Source organism: Pavona decussata, unplaced genomic scaffold, assembly GCF_977016875.1.
Source record: "Pavona decussata unplaced genomic scaffold, jaPavDecu1.1 SCAFFOLD_11, whole genome shotgun sequence".
NCBI lineage: Eukaryota > Metazoa > Cnidaria > Anthozoa > Scleractinia > Agariciidae > Pavona > Pavona decussata.
This window is the reverse complement of record NW_028145434.1, coordinates 2,577,165-2,594,324: the sequence shown is the minus strand read 5'-3', so window position 1 is coordinate 2,594,324 and position 17,160 is coordinate 2,577,165. Positions and strand designations below refer to the sequence as shown.

The following is a 17,160-nucleotide window of genomic DNA, read 5'->3' as shown; positions in this document are numbered from 1 at the left end:
AATTAGCCAGCTTAGTAGAACTCAAGGAGTGTCGAAGAAACATGTCCTTTCGTTCAATCTCCTGTGTTTCTCCAAACGCCGTTATCACAGAATGTAATAAATCATTAATCGGCATTAATCTTCGTTCTGTCCCAACGGTGGATGAGGCGAAAGGAAAATAACCTACTGTTCCTTATTCTTCCCATCCGCTCGCAATCTGTTATTCTGTTATAAGAAAACATAATGAATCTTAACATACAGGAAATTGTGTCTTAAACAGAAGATGTTGTTAATTCGGATTTTACCTTTAGGGTTCAGTTGTATGGAGTGTAATGAAACACGGGCATTATGCTTTAAGGTTTTGAAGGCATAACGACAGCTGATGCATAAAATCAACATAAAAATTATTTGATTCATAGGGATTTTAGCCCGAACTCCCAGCATTCATGGCGCAGAGTCAAAAAGACGCTGCAAGTGACAATGACGTCACACTAGCTGCTGAGGAAACATTGGACTTTGATGACGACACTTTAAGAGGTGAGAAGAAACATTTGGCTCTTTTCTACCAGAAGATTTCAATGTATAAACCCAACAAAGTTCGGATACCCTCCCCAAGTGTGTCTAACTATACGTGCGGTGCGCTAGTGCCGCCATCTTGGATAATGAACACCGAGGAAGGCTATAGAGTGTCTCGTCACAGATCACTGCGTTTTGTGAATAAAAAGCACGTGAAGAATTTATCCAAGGGTCAATTTAATAAAACTTTTACGATTGGGTTTTAAAGTTGGGACGTTCGGTTTACACAGGTGCACTAAAAGAAGCTTAGTGAAAAGTATCGTTCAACTCTTCAAATGTTTATTAGCTCTATTTCTTTTTAATTTCCACTGATCAATGCGTGCAGTTTAAATAACGCAGTATTTTGTTGTCATTATTGAGTTCATTTCCTGCATGAGCATGTAATGACAAGGGCCTAAGATTTTTGGCTACAAGTGTGAGTCAAATTGGTCCCACCGTTCAAAACGAAACGCCATTGCGCTGCAGGCTATCTACTAATACACAATCTCTTTAATTTATTAATTTTAGCAACAGCAGAGGTTTACAAAAATGAGGGTAATGACAGTTACAGACAGAATGATTTCAACAACGCCATCTACTTCTACACGGAAGGAATTAAAGTAAACTGCAAGGATGAGGAACTGAAAGCCCAACTGTACAGCAACAGGGCAAACGCTTATTTTTGTTTGGGTGAGAAGTTTTTGTTAGCTTCAATTGGTTTATCAAAATATCAAAGAATTCTTCAATCGAACCCACATCAATATGCTAGCTTTCTCCTTAAACTTTATTCTTTCACAGGGAACTATACTGATTCCTTGAGTGATGCAAAAGTTGCCTGTTCCTTAAAGACGTCTTATTTGAAAGCGATCTTAACAGGTACAAGTAAATAAAAGTGGATATATTATTGGGACGGATAATAATTTTACAGTGACGTACTTCAACCGAGCTACACAGCTAAATGTTAGATCCATTTGAAAAAAATACGTGTCGTATGCAGATTAAGGACGGTCCACGTCATATAAAAGACGCTATTTTAAGATCGATAATGTTTTCATAAATGTGACACACAAATGATTTAGTTTTCACAATTCCCAATTTTATCATCAATAAGGGCATTCCCTTGTCTCTCCGCTTCTCGTCGCTGTATGTTCAAAGTTTAAGGTCTGTGGGTGACTCAGATTAAACAATCAGTAAAAAAGTTAGCGGGAGTCTGAAACCAGAAGGCCCAGTAACCCAACCAAGAGATCACCTGGAAACAAAAGTTGTCGTCACAAACTAACCGGTTCTTTTCGCCCGAGTTCGCCAAAAATAGCATCAGCACTAAATACCACAGATTTTTCAAAGCGTAATATAACGTGACGTTTGTTGGCAAACTCAGGAAGAAGCGACCCCGATTCTCCACCAGGAAAGAGCACTTCGTTATTGACTACACCACCATAGAAATCCATTTTTGTGAAAACTTGGCGTATTACTTCACTAACTTTATTTAAACTGTTCCCGTTTCTGTTTCTTCGGGATGAGAATAGGTCAACTTGCAACATCACTTTCCTACTGTCGACGCGGACAATAACTCAAAGCCGTTACCTAGGCAATACTCCATTTTATTCAGTAATTAGCCCTCATTTCCATTTTTACCTGTTAGCTTTTATCACACTTCTTTTTATTCTCAAATTTTAGCACCCTTTCTGTATATATTTCCGTTTACGCGCTACATTTTGTCATTCGTTAAAGGCTATAGACTGATAGCCGAAAGCTCATGTTTGTAATAATTTTAACCAGAGAACGATTTTTAATCTAATATGTCTTATGCTGGTTACAGCTCTATTTTTACTTGCAACATTACCTTGCCGCTTTGGATAATGAGGTTCTTAGTGCGAACGTCACAAATCTCAGCTATTCCTTTGTGAAATTAGCAAAAATGATGCCGGACTGACATTTTTTTCTTTTTATTAGGAGCAAGTGCATGCTTTCAGCTGAATCAGTTTGAGGAAGCCATCACGTGGTGTGAAAAGGGATTAGCAGTATCCTTCATTACAGATGCTTCGATGGAAAATATTTGTCATGTTCAAAACTTACAAAAGTCTCTCGTTCTTGCTTTTATGCGCGTACCCTCTTGGCTCAAGTCTCATTACAAAAAACATTTTTTTTAGTCTTCATGATAATTTCAATTTCGCTGTCGCCGTTAACTTCCCCAGAGAGAAAGATGAAAAAAAAAACACAAAAGAAAAACAGGCAAAGAATTATCACACATTTTCCGTGAGACCTTTCCTCCAGTCTGAAGGATTTGTAAGCTTTTAGATAACTTTTGCAGCCGGTGTGTTACAAATCTTGACTGATGTAAGATTGACAAGAATAACCAGAAAGTGGTGGAACTAAAGAGGAGATCTGTCAATGAAAGGAACAAGCGACGAAATACAGACGGAAAGGAAGATTCAGGTGAATCTAATGTCTTAAAAGCTATTAGGAAAACACATGACATTGATGAAAGGAAGTTTTTAATTCTCTGAAAGGCTCGTGTATCAAACAAGAAAGAGTGACGAAAACTAAAATTACATGTGGAGTAAGTTCATTAAGCTTTCTTCCTTTAACGAAGAAACGTCTGAGATAAAAAATAATTTTATAACCAAGAAAGGCTAGAATTTAAATTTTTCCGCGACCAAAATTTGGCGGAAAAATTTCTATACGCGGTAACTTAGAATTTCCTAAAATGGCGTTCTATATCTTGACTTTGCATCCATTTATTAGAAAATGAAAGCAAACCTTTGTGTAAATGCATCTGAATGGCCCGATTGCCATCGAATGTATCACCGATTTGACGTTGATGGCTTCACATGAATGTCACGCGAGCAGAGATTTAATACTAAAAGGAATGAATCAGGAAAATGTTTGTCAAAAACAGTTCTACAAAACCCAATCCGCGCCCTAAAGGGGCACCACAATAAACAGACATTTCTTAAATGAACTTTTCAATACCCTATTTGTTTTCATGAGTATTCATCTGACCTAATATTCACTTTATAATTTTTGCAAGTCTTATACACCAAAAACGGGAATGAGGAGAGAGAATTACCAGTGCATCTAAAGACTTCCCATTCTCTCTGTCTCAAAATGAGAGAGAACGAGCGGCAAGTTGAATTAAACTTGCTGTCAGGAAGTTTAAGCTACTCTGACAACAATACTTGTTTGCTGCTAGCCTTATGCCTTAAACAATGTCCACTCAGAAAGATTTGATTTGACACTCGTTCAAAGTACCGCGGTAAAGGAACTGATTACATGTGAAAGAATAACATACGAACGCAAAAAGACTCCAGAGAAGTGCGTTCAGTTTACTTTTATATCAGCTAAATTACTTTAGATAACAAATCAATCATCGACGAAAGCAGTACGTTTCAGACCAGTGTTCTTGGTCTTAAAAGATCTTTTCAGGTCAACAAATTGAGCTATTTGTCCTTTCTACACCATGATTAAATTTTGCGGCCTTAAAAGATTTTCATATCATTTTTCAATTTATCTGAATAGCCAAAAACAGTACGAAAGGAATTGCATAAGGTTTGCTGTCCGTTACGTTCGATATTTGAGGGTCCTTGCTCATTCGATCGCAGACGCATAACACGGACAACAAAAGTATATTGTAAACCCCAAAACGCCGAATACAAATTATTTTTCAAAACAAATGAATGTAAAATTTTATAATAATTAATAACAATATGTCTTCAATTTTTGACTTGATTTTCAAACTTTATCAACAGTACCTTATCCTTTAAAAAACAGTAGATTTTGGTTAAACGGTTTTAGTTCTACAGGAACTCCCAAAGGTACCCTGTTGTTCGCGTACCATTTGGTTTTTATAAAAAAAACGCGATCCTCCAAAGAACCGATGTTTTGAGCTCAAAAAATTTGGTGGTTTGAGAATACAAAATATATGAGAACTTTAAAGGGAAAGATCCTGAAAATATGCGTAATTCATGTTTCTGGGTCCTAGGAATAGCACAAATAAGAAATCGACAGGGGCCGAGTTTAACGTAGATTATGAAGTAACCTAACGTCTTAAAAAATTAGGTTAAAATATTATAAAAAGAACAAGAAACGTTATTGATCAACAAGATTGTGGTGATCAGAGTATAGTTTTTTATTCCGATGATGATCTTGGTCTTCGGTCCATCGAGGAGGAAGCAAGGATAGCCACTGCTGACAGCCAAGGCAAGGCACCTGGAAGAACGCAGGAAGAGAAAAACGCCTGCGAAACTTTTTCTTGTTCATGAAACCTGTTGCTACCTCCATCTTTATTCACTTAACTTATGATCCTCTACCATCTAAGACAAAACTCACTCAGTGTGGTATCATTGATTGTGTCATCTCTGAAAGCATCGCTGGACACGTACACCTGGAGCCACGACCAAGGTTTCGCTGTGGTGCAAGACCTGGTTAAGGTTCAGTCTAAGGTGTTATTGCAAGAACCAAATAAATGGAAAACCACAGTCATCCCGTTCATCCAGGAACGTAAGGCCTCGCTCCCAGACTCTGACCAAGCACCTCGGCCTACATCGCTCCGACCAACGAGTGAACTGACATGGTTCATTGGTGTAGAACTACTGAGCAAGTATTGCTGATAGAACGAATGGCAGCATGGGTAGAAAATATAGAGGAAGAGGCTTACGAACGGAAAATGATCAGATAAATATCCCAGAGCAACTTGCGAAGGCAAAGGCTGGTTGCCATATCATGTCATGTCACACTAATCCGGATCGGTTGTCAAGGCTTCTTTGGCCAATCAAGTAGTACTCTCTCTGTGCTCTCAAACCTCAGTACAGGTTTCAAGTCACTCCCTGAAAGACTCCCTAAGCTTTGAGAACGTTGCTCGGACAGTAAATCACGTTTAATTTTTTTTAATATCAACTCTGTTCAATAAAACCTCACACTTCTGTCTGGTCCGATGAACAGGCCAGGGGAGAAAGTGTTATGTGCTCTCTTGATGATGATTATGGAGGGTTGTCTAATACGATTGCACTTTAACAACCCATGGCACTATGTTTTCATGTCGTACAGTTTCTTCGGTCTGTAAATTTCACAGACAGTCTATAAGACAAAGTTTATGTCCGTAAATTGTATCTCGTTAAGGGGACTCAGATGGGTAAATCGTTTACGGTTCGTACATTTCATTCAGTCCGTGAACTTAACACGTAGGACAGAGCCAGCCAATTTAGTTGCAAAATTTCAGGCATGCATGTGGGCATTGTGTAGGCTCAGTAGTATATGTACTTGTAAGGCACGAATTTGTCATCTCCGAGCGGTTTGTGACAGGGCAAGGCTTATTAATTCACTGACAGGAGTCAAACTCTTAGCCCTGCAGGGATATCCTGTTACATTATTTAGCGGGTGGCTAAACAGCACCGTGGTTCTAGATTGTTTTAATGGTGGAGGTCAATACAAACAATTTGTGGAGAGTTGGCTACAAAAGAGTAGTGCTGAGTCTGAGATTACATGGAGCATTCCCCAACTCAAGATAACCCAGCTGCTCTAGTAAGCAGGGGAAAAAGTAATTATTGAGTGGATAGTACTTAGTAAATGCTGGCCGCCAGAACAAGTTATCCAAACGTCGGCAGCAATTACAGTGGAAGGAAAAGCTACCCAGGAACTACATGTAAGGTTGCTGCAGTTGTGACTCACGGGCCTTATGGTGGTCTTGAAATTCACGTTTGAGCAGACGAAAGCTATTAACATTTTTGTAAGGCTGCATATGTTGCCCCAACCTGAAAGTCAGCCTCCCTTTATGATAAAGATTTGAAGAAGCAGCGCATGTACGTAAACTGACCCTAGTCGGAGCTACAAAAAAACTATGAAATAGAAGAAAGATCCTCGCAGTTAGTGCGCAACTTAAGCAGTTGCGAAAAGAAAGCCTGAAAAAAATTCAGGCTTGAACGGGATTCGAACCCATGACCTCTGCGATGCCGGTGCAGTGCTCTAACAACTGAGCAACTCAAGCCAACTAGGAGCTGCTCATATTGTGAGTTAGAAATATACCCGTGAAGGATGCAAATATGTGAAACATACATTTTGAACTGCGGATGAAAGATCAAATAGAACAAAGATCCTCGCAGTTAGTACGCAACTTTTGAAAGCAGTTGCAAAAACAAAGCCTGAAAAAAAATTCATGCTTAAACGGGATTCGAACCCATGATCTCTGCGATGCCGGTGCAGTGCACTACCAACTGAGCCATCAAGCCAACTCGGAGCTGGTCATATTGTGAGTTCGTAATATACCCGTAAAGGATGAATAAATGAATGTAAATATATAAAACATATATTTTGAACTGCGGATGAAAGATCAAATAGAACAAAGATCCTCGCAGTTACTACGCAACTTAAGCAGTTGAAGACACAACCCTGTTTTAATGGACTCAGCGAGTCTATACACAAATATACCACAAGAAGAGGGAATTCACATATTGTGTAAGGCTTATAACGCCTTCTTTAAAACAACAACTCCGCTCTGACTTATCTTCACTGCTATGGATACGAAAACTGGCAGTCAAGCTCGCGAATATCTTCATAACAAATGTTGAAACAAAAATCGTAATCCAAAGCGCTCTAAAACTACTTGTTTAAAAACGCTATATTGATGACATTTTTTTTCCATCTGGAACACAACTAGAAGGCAAATTGCATAGTTCATTAAACAACCTACTCAGTACCGTTCCACTATCAAATTCACGGCTGAAATATCTGAAAGAGAAACAAACTCCTTTGACGTCACCAACATGAGAGATTTAGAGAGGAACTGGTGCTCGATGTACGCACCATTTTAAACCCAATGAGACCTTTCAGTACACTTTCTTCTCTTTCCGGGCTTCATCAAAGGTTCTTGGAGGTTCTTAGAGCTAACTCTCCTTAGACACTATTTCAAGAGAACATACTACAAAATCAGTGCCTCACCTAAAACAAGTGCTCATGAACAACTGTAATCACAGCAGCCTCTACTAAGAGAAATACACAGATTCACCCGGTATAATACAAAATGGGATATTCTCTGAAGGACATAATCGTGCGAGCAAAATTTTAAAATGCTGAAACACGGTTGAGGAAGTCGCGCCGCCTTGTCGCAATTTATTACCACAGGGGTTCATTCCACATACCTCCCAGACACACAACTATCCATCCATAAGTTGATGTATGACGAACTGTGAAAACATTTTCACCTTCCATGGGGGAGTGGGTTTGACAACAACAAATGTGAGAAGAGCAAGTTGGTTCTTACGCCTGTGAAAGTAAGCAAAGCGAACATTGTCATAATGCTATGTTTTTTGTGGGTCAGATCAATAGACAAAGAAGAAGTCTCTCAGTAGCATGGCAGCCATAAGTATTAAAACATGAATATCTGCCCTCATATGTTTTAATACAGATTTTAATATGTTTAAGTTTACAAGATTATGCCCATGAAACACATGCAATCCGAGACACCGGTGAGAATGACAATTGAACGGAAGACTGGGTGACAAAGCCAATTAGACGGTTGCATTTCTGGGAATGTGGGGCATTTACGTGATCTGATGCACCCAAAGTTGATCTGATCCACAAAAAAGTGGGCCGCTCAAATACAGGAAATATGGAATGGAAAGTCTAAAGCAAAGCGTACATTGTGCTCTATAGCAGTTCCCTGTTTCGTTCATTGAAACACCAAGAATTCATTTTGAGTATCAGGAGGTTTCACTGCCATGAAAGTGTATGTAGACCATGGATCAATATCTGCTGGAGCTTAATGGTACTTCAGGAAAGGTGTGTGTGAAGAGAAGTTGAACCAGCTCCTTGCTGGAAACAAAATCACCTGTCCTGTCAACCTCAGGCGTACCACTTGATTGGACAAGCAGTAGGAGAGGATGGCTGGGTTAAACAAAAGCGCTACTGAGAAGACCATTGGGGTGCGTTTGTTAAAGAAATTGCACCTTGATGTGGAAATAACCTTGAAAACTGGCCTTTAAGCTACGTAGAGGATGATGTGATACTACCAATGCTCACCCCTTATTCCATGATGTTCCTCCCAGCATCATCTTACGTGACCAACATACGGATCCTTGAAAGAGGGCGAATGCAGTGATCCTTAAACTGAGGAGGACAACCGTGTAATATAGCCTCTCGGCATACTTTCAGGAACTATATTCAGGAAGATTCGCAGTTGTGACAGGTTTAAAGGTACGATAAGGGGGAAGCTTTCTCAACACGTCACTGCAGTGTCTTTATCCAATGAAACTTTCGTGTGGCTCAGCTGTTCATGCTCCCTCTGTAGTTCAGACCCTCAAGACAATCAGCTCTACAGCCAGAGAGAACAGCAGAGGAAAGAAGAGGAAAACTCAGGATAGCCAGCAAACTTAGGTAATTTAATCCGACATTGAAAATTGAATCGTTTGGATACTCTGTAAACAGAGTCTGTTAGTGAGTACTTAAGTAAGACTATTTTTTTTTTTTTGTGATAGTTAATATTGTTTTTTACCAGAAGCAAGTCTCCCGTATTAGGGACAACATATATATTGTCTTCCTAAATATATGTGTGTCGGAGACTGGGACGAGTATTGTAAAGATGGGATTTCGAGTCTTGAAGTTGAAAGCTAACGGTGTGATTAAAATTGCTCAGACTAGATTTTGTGACAGTGAGTTTTGTTGGGCTGCTACACTTGAGACAATTTTTATGGCGAAAAATAGTAAGTTGTTTTATTATAACTTCGTGTTTAAATGTTAAAACGTCAGATCCTTCGCTAATTTCTGTTAACCGAGAACCGTAATAAATTTATTCCAGTTAATCTAGCCCTTCATTCCACCTCCAATATTTTGGTCGACTGGTGTTTTCTCTCGTTATACTTATAAAGTTTACTTTTCCCAGACTATTCTGTTAAGGCAGGCCATTGTCTACAGTGTAAAAACCAGGTTTTAGATTATAACGTTGTTAAATACGAGGCCCTTTGGGTGATTCAAAATTATTTACTCAAGCAATTTTTATGAAATCGGAAAAGTGGCACATAAAAGCAAAAATTGGCAAGAAAAGAAAACGAAACAATCCCAAATTGTAGCCTATTCTTTTAAATGCGTCTTACGCGCAAGGGAAACCTAAGTTTTCTAATTAGGTTCTACCTAATTTACCTTAATAAGTTTGCACTTGATCAAAACAAATACACTTAGAAAACCACATATTATCTTCAAATGCGTCACTTATTCAAATTTGGTACACGAGCCTCCCGAATTTTTGCAAAATACCGTCTATTTTTACCATATTTTCACCAAAGGGAGTAATTGTTAAAACTATCTACAGACTGTATAAACTGAACACTACCACCACTGGATCATATTGCTCTTAAAAGTACTCAATAAGTCCTCGTACTTACTGTAAAGAGGTCTTTCCGGGAAATTAAATGAGTCCAATACCTTGCTGGGAAGTTTCCGGATATGATGATATCTGCGATTTCTAAATTGTTATAGGGGTATTTTACAGTATAGACCCAATCTGCATACTCCAGGTTTTCATTTCCTGTACATTAAGTGTATACAGACTCCCACAGCCTATATTACTGAAACATTTCAAGCGAGACTTCCCAACGTATCAAGAAATTACTCCACAATACAACAGTCTACGTATATGTTACTGGATTCAGATCAACTCTAGAAATCTTTTATGTTCAAACAATGGACATCATTTGCTCCTCTTTCGAGTTATATTTTGTGATTTCCGTGATGAGCACATACAAACATTCATGAAGTGCCCGTTGAAAAGGCTTTAAAATGTATTCATAGAATAAGTATGTCCTCTATGTAAATTTCTACAGACTTCGCTACAGTCTTACATAAAGTGATGGAAAAGAAAGATTCTGTAGACGATACATCCGAAGAAGGAAAGGCCTATTGCAAACTCGGCATCGCTTATCACAGCCTGGGCAACTTCCTAGAGGCCAAAGAGCACCATAAAAGGGATCTGATAATAGCAAAAGAAGTAGACGATAGACCAGGAGAAGGAACGGCCTATGGCAACCTTGGAAACGATTATGACAGCCTGGGAAACTTCCAAAAGGCCATAGAGTACCATGAAAAGCATCTGAAAATAGCAAAAGAAGTAGGCGATAGATCCCAAGAAGGACGGGCCTATGGAAGCCTTGGCAACGCTTATCACAACCTGAGCAACTTCCAAAAGGCCATAGAGTACAATGAAAAGCATCTGAAAATAGCAAAAGAAGTAGGCGATAGACCCGGAGAAGGAACGGCCTATGGCAACCTTGGAAACGATTATGACAGCCTGGGAAACTTCCAAAAGGCCATAGAGTACCATGAAAAGCATCTGAAAATAGCAAAAGAAGTAGGCGATAGATCCCAAGAAGGTCGGGCCTATGGAAGCCTTGGCAACGCTTATCACAACCTGAGCAACTTCCAAAAGGCCATAGAGTACAATGAAAAGCATCTGAAAATAGCAAAAGAAGTAGGCGATAGATCCCAAGAAGGTCGGGCCTATGGAAACCTTGGCAACGCTTATCACAACCTGAGCAACTTCCAAAAGGCCATAGAGTACAATGAAAAGCATCTGAAAATAGCAAAAGAAGTAAGCGATAGACCCGGAGAAGGAACGGCCTATGGCAACCTTGGAAACGATTATGACAGCCTCGGAAGCTTCCAAAAGGCCATAGAGTACCATGAAAAGCATCTGAAAATAGCAAGAGAAGTAGGCGATAGATCCCAAGAAGGTCGGGCCTATGGAAACCTTGGCAACGCTTATCACAACCTGAGCAACTTCCAAAAGGCCATAGAGTACAATGAAAAGCATCTGAAAATAGCAAAAGAAGTAGGCGATAGACCCGGAGCAGGAACGGCCTATGGCAACCTTGGAAACGATTATGACAGCCTGGGAAACTTCCAAAACGCCATAAAGTGCCATCAGAAGAATCTGAAAATAGCAAAAGAAGTAGGCGATAGATCCCGAGAAGGAAAGGCGTATTGCAACCTCGGTCACGCTTATCAGAGCCTGGGCAACTTGGAAAAGGCCGTAGAGTACCATGAAAAGTCTCTGAAAATAGCAAAAGAAGTAGCCGATAGATCCGGAGAAGGTGTTGCCTATGGAAACCTCGGTATCGCTTATAACAGCCTGGGCAACTTCCAAAAGGCCATACAGTACCATGAAAAGCATCTGAAAATAGCAAAAGAAGTAGGCGATAGATCCGGAGAAGGGGTGGGCTATGGCAACCTTGGTGGCACTTATTTCCAGCTGAGAAACGTCCAAAAGGCCATAGAGTACCATGAAAAGCATCTGAAAATAGCAAAAGAAGTAGGCGACAGAATCGGGGAGGGGACGGCCTACCGTAACCGCGGCAGCATTTACCAAACTCTGGAAAAGTTTCAGGAAGCTTCCGAATGTTATCAAGCTAGTGTAAATATACTTGATATTATCAGAGCTTCCATTACTCGTGAAGATGCCTTAAAAATAAGTTTTCGAGACCTTTATCGTGCTGCTTACAGCAATCTTTGGCAAAGCCTATTGAAGGTTGGAAGAATACATGAGGCTTTATGTGCTGCCGAGGCAAGTCGAGCACAGGCTTTGGTTGACATCTTAAAGACACAGTATGGTTTCACAGAATCTCCATCAGCGTCACTTGAACCTAAGGAAACAATTTCTTACATCTCAAACAAGTTATCTACGACAACGGTTTTCTTGGGTCACAGGCGCAACAAAATCACTTTCTGGGTTATCAGCAAGGGAAGCAAGATTGATTTTCGAGAAAAGAAATTGAAACAAGGAAGGGTGCACGAAGATGCAGTGACTGTCTTGTTGAATGCTACTTTGGAGGAAATTGGAGTTGGTGACCGCGTTAGATGTGAGAATCGTTCATTGGATGAGCTTAATAATCGTGATGTTGATGACAATGATGAGGAGGATGAGGATAAACAAGGAGTGCCATCACAATGCACCATCAGTGCGTTACAACCATTACATGATGCAATTCTTGGCCCCATCGCAGACTTGTGTCAAGGTAACGAATTGATCGTAGTCCCCGATGGTCCCCTTTGCCTGGTTCCATTCTCGGCTCTGAGCACATCTTTCCACATCCGCACGGTACCCTCGTTGACCAGTTTAAGACTGATCACAGATCGCCCTGAGGACTGCAACAGTGTGCAGGAGGCACTGCTTGTCGGCGATCCCTATCTGGGGAATGTCAAGTATCCAAAGTACAGGCAAATTCCATGTGCCAGAGAGGAAGTAGAGATGATAGCAGAAATTCTAAAGATTCCACCACTAACAGGAACAGAGGCAACCAAGGACGAGGTGTTAAAACGTATTGCTACAGCCGATTTGGTTCACATCGCAGCTCACGGACGAAAGGAAACGGGAGAAATTGTTTTAGCTGCAAATCCAGGATGGGAAAAACATTACGACGGAAGTTCAAGATCCAGAGCAAAGAACAACGGTCCCAAGGAAAAGGACTACATGTTGAAAATGTCGGATGTGCAAGCTGTAAAGCTGCGAGCAAAACTGGTTGTTCTTAGTTGCTCTCATAGTGGCAGAGGAGGGATTAAGTCTGAGGGTGTCGTTGGAATTGCTCGGGCTTTCTTGGCCGCTGGGGCTCGTTCTGTTCTGGCTTCACTTTGGGCAATTTCAGATCAGGCAACTATGGAGTTCATGAAGAGTTTCTACCAACACCTTGGAGATGGTAAAACCGCCAGTGTGGCTCTTCACCAGGCTATGAAATGTCTACGAGAGTCAGAGCAGTTCTGTGCTGTGAAGTACTGGGCTCCTTTTGTACTAATTGGTGATGACATCCGCTTGAATTTGGACGAAAAGAAGCAAAGCACTGAAATGATGCGTGAAAATAGTAAGTTTTTCTTCCAAATGTTGTGGTGGTAGTTGTTGTTGTTGTCTTTTTGGGAATAACATCATCTTTGTTTAATGTTTGGCTGTTGAGTTATCCACCTCCGGGACAAGGAGTTTTAACAAAAGTCTTCATAAGCAAAGTTGTATAGCGACCTGTTGTTCTACAATTAAACAGTCCGTAAGTGCAAAACAGAGAAAGTCAGAATTAGCACAGAAATTGGTAATCCTCATTCCACCCCCCCCCCCCCCCAAAAAAAAAAAGTCTTCTTCAGTAGACGAATGCATGAATATCCAGAAGGGAAGTTTATGTGATTTTGGCTACCAGAGAGAAATGAAATCGGTCGCAACGGTTTCTCTTGGCCGTTTTTACACATTGACATTAATTGTTCCTCGCTTGTGGATGTTTAAATATAATCAACACCAAGAGGTATCAAACTACTAAGTATTTCCCAGGTCTACAAAAATGAAAGTCAGAGTAATCCATTTCTTATGTTTTAGGTTTTTAAAAAGCCTTTACATTTTCCTTGCACTTAAGTCCAACGTAGTGATGTTAAACATTACAATTTCGGGAAATCCTTAAATCACCAATCACATCGCATGGATCAATAGTCTGATGTACTTCACATCTTCTCTTGCAGAGGCTGAATAATCAAGTCAAGGGAATGTCTACAAATCTGCGAACCAAACTTTGCCAAAATAAATTTCCCCTTGCTCTGGGGATTTATTTTATCCTTTTTGATCTGGAAAGCTACAGAAAGGTCGTGCCATAAGCCGTTTCTGAAATGCGTATTTCACTAATCCGCTACTTTTTTTTGGTAGTAATAAAGTGGGGAAATAAGATCGAGAAACATTTTTTAACAAATTTTTATTATTTTCTCTCTATACGCCGATAAAACGCTTTACATAGGCAAAACTGCCGTTAGAATTTTATATGTGACCATAATTTTCATTTATAAAGATACGCATAGACAGCGAATCCAGAACAGAAGTTAAGCAAGGACAGTTAGGCAATAAGTACACTTAGTAGAGAAATTTGATTGCTTGAATGATTGTCCCTTACGCATCGGTTACTTGGCCTTCAGTAACACTTCTACACACTAACGACTACTCAAGCATTTTCATACGAAACACATATCTTTCCACTTTTAGCCAATCGCAATTAAGGTTCCGTTTTTCCGAAAGAACACATGCCAAATTCTACGCCAGGAGAATCATTTGTGCCCGGGATACATAACCAACGACAAAAAATCAGAAGGATTTCAAGCCTTATTAAGTCAGCAGCAAATTAACCCTATTTTGATCGCAGTGAAAAAGGTACTTACCTCCATACCGCTGACCACTAATTTTCAGGGCCTACACAGGAATAATGGTCCTGGAGACGGCCTTATTCGATTCAACTTGAGAAGCAGTAGTTTGTAGCCAGTTTTGGCTTATAATTTGGGATAAATATTTTCTTTTGTATAGTTCTCCCGCTCAGTCCAAAATGTTCTTCTTTTAAAGTGAATGCCAGCATTTGGCGGTGAATTGCCCGTTCTGAAGTGCAAATGGAGACAGAAATTAGAGTCCATCCAAAGAAAGATTACATTAAAATTAGTCAGTTTATCAAGTTTCATGCTTTGTTGTTAGATTGCAACCATGTAGAAGACTTTCAAAAATCGAGAAATGAGGAAACAACTTAGTGGTCAATTAATTAATTAATTGAATTCTCTCATTTTAGTATTGCTGTATTATGATTAACGCATTTATCACGCTTTTTTGTCTAATGCAATACTATTTATGTAAATAGCAATAGAAATAAACTGCTGTTATTGATGATAACTAGCAAAAATGCATTGATTATAATAACTGCTGTTTTCACCCTCTTTGATGATAAGATAGATCGAATCCCTCTGCTGCGCCATGAAAATTTTTCAATTTTCTATCATGTAAGTCATTTTTATTTATTGTTTAGATAACAGATGTGAGGGTCAAGAGAGGTTATTGCTTGTCAACCGTCTGTAAAATACACGCGGAATTATTGTTGCGATATCAAACTAAACTTGGTCACATATGCTTTTGTACAGGGCCATGCCCAGCTACTTTCCACTGGCTTTAACATTGGCCAATTACAATTAGAGATCCGATCCGTAAAGAGGTTGATGAAAGATCAAATTTGTGAGTAATCAGAAGTTTGTTTCATTGCACCTTCACACCTGCGCGATTCGAGGCTGAGATTTTTGAAATTTTAAGAATATTTGAAGAATAAATCCAAGGTTGAGATTTTGAAAAGAGTATAATTTAGTGTTGAAAATTTGTGAATACAATTGCAATTATATGTTTTTAACTAAACCGTATAAAATTCTTCCTTTCTCTAAACGACAAAAGAACCTCGCTGGCTGCAACAAAAAGCAATGGAGCACGTGATCAGTGTAACACAATACAGATCTGGACACCAAACACTTTCTACATTCTAAAACGGAAATGTGAGAAGGTACGCTATAATCTAAGAATATTCACAAGAATATTTTCAGCCTAACATCAGCAGAAATTTACGAATTCTTAAATTGTATGCCGTTCTTAAACTATCTAGTGAGAGATTCTCCTTTAAAGAACAATGCAGGTTGACCCTGTAGTAAAAGTAGACAGTCACATACAAAGTTATAATTGATAGAGTCCTTTGTATGTATGTGGGGTTCACTCTCCCCTGTCTCGTTTTCTGTTGCCAATCATGTATAATTTGTCACGTGCGCAATGCAACAAACGTGTTAGTATACTTAACGCCTCGGAAATAAATGAGAATGCTGTGATATTCGGTCACTGACACAGACATGCTCGGAAGAAAGAAATCCGAGCTTATCCAATAGCAGTCGAAGCTATAACCCTCCGACTACTAGTTCGGGTGCTGTACCTCTAATTAGCTACAGGAGACTCCTCGGAGTTAGGCCATCAAACTGGAAAATTTGGGTGGGCGTGTGTGGGGCGCTTGAAACCCTGAAACCCTAACCCTAATTCAGACCTTAACGTTGTTGCATCGATACCCTATTTTAGAACATGCAAACCCTTCAAATCTTCATGTTAACCCGCCACAATAAATATAGGGGAAGCTAAATTGGTCGCAAGACGGAGATAAAAGCGGAAAACAAATTAGTAGGAATTGTGTAGGCCTTCCAACCCCATTTTACTCGTGCAAACCATACCCAATTCCAGGTCAAAAAAATCTATACCCTACCAAAAGGTGGCACCGGAAACAGCTATATGGCTATTTTACGGGTTTATCTCCCCTCCCCCGCGACAAACATTCCGCAGAGTGGTTGGATTCTAATATGGATGTGTTGCATATGCGCAACGGAAGAACTGTGATCGTATAATTTAGGAAAACGGATCAGTTTGGCGGGTGAATTTTTTCGACCAAACCCAGCAAACAGTGAACGAAAAGGAAATAAGATGAACGTACCTGCGAACTGTGGGTGTAAGTATCGTCGGCTGTTTACCAAGTTTTGTCAGTAATTCAATAAACACATGAAAGCCTCTTACGTAAGTGTAGATAGCCCTCCGCTTTTCATTTAAAACATTGGCATGCAAAGAAGAGACAGCAAGTGAGGTGATATGGAGGCTATTCACCATAAATAATGGGTGACATAGGGACACATAATCAAATTATGATTATGCAAATTTCGTACAAGACAGCACCAAAAAAGGCAGCTTCTCTTCAAACTTGACACAGAGACAGTCACGGCGGGCCAAAGATTTTGCATTTCAAGTCGGACCAAAGTTCATGGAGTTTCAAATTTGCCACCCCTGATGGACCAAAA

At 39.8% G+C, this 17,160-nt stretch overlaps 1 protein-coding gene across 4 annotated transcripts in view; it reads left to right on the top strand.

Annotated features, from left to right (window-relative positions):
* The window catches only part of LOC146488192 (uncharacterized), a 256,677-nt gene extending 241,490 nt beyond the window's left edge, over positions 1-15,187 (top strand). For all 4 annotated transcript variants that reach the window (XM_085121906.1, XM_085121901.1, XM_085121913.1 and 1 more), the window contains 7 exons: positions 399-516; positions 1,063-1,224; positions 1,333-1,410; positions 2,488-2,555; positions 2,877-2,970; positions 10,344-13,370; positions 14,008-15,187. In XM_085121906.1, the coding sequence (XP_084978032.1) occupies positions 426-516; positions 1,063-1,224; positions 1,333-1,410; positions 2,488-2,555; positions 2,877-2,970; positions 10,344-13,370; positions 14,008-14,018 (3,531 nt within the window). In that variant the 5' untranslated portion in view covers positions 399-425 and the 3' untranslated portion in view covers positions 14,019-15,187. The remainder of the gene's footprint in view (positions 1-398; positions 517-1,062; positions 1,225-1,332; positions 1,411-2,487; positions 2,556-2,876; positions 2,971-10,343; positions 13,371-14,007) is intronic.
* Positions 15,188-17,160: the final 1,973 nt, after the last annotated feature.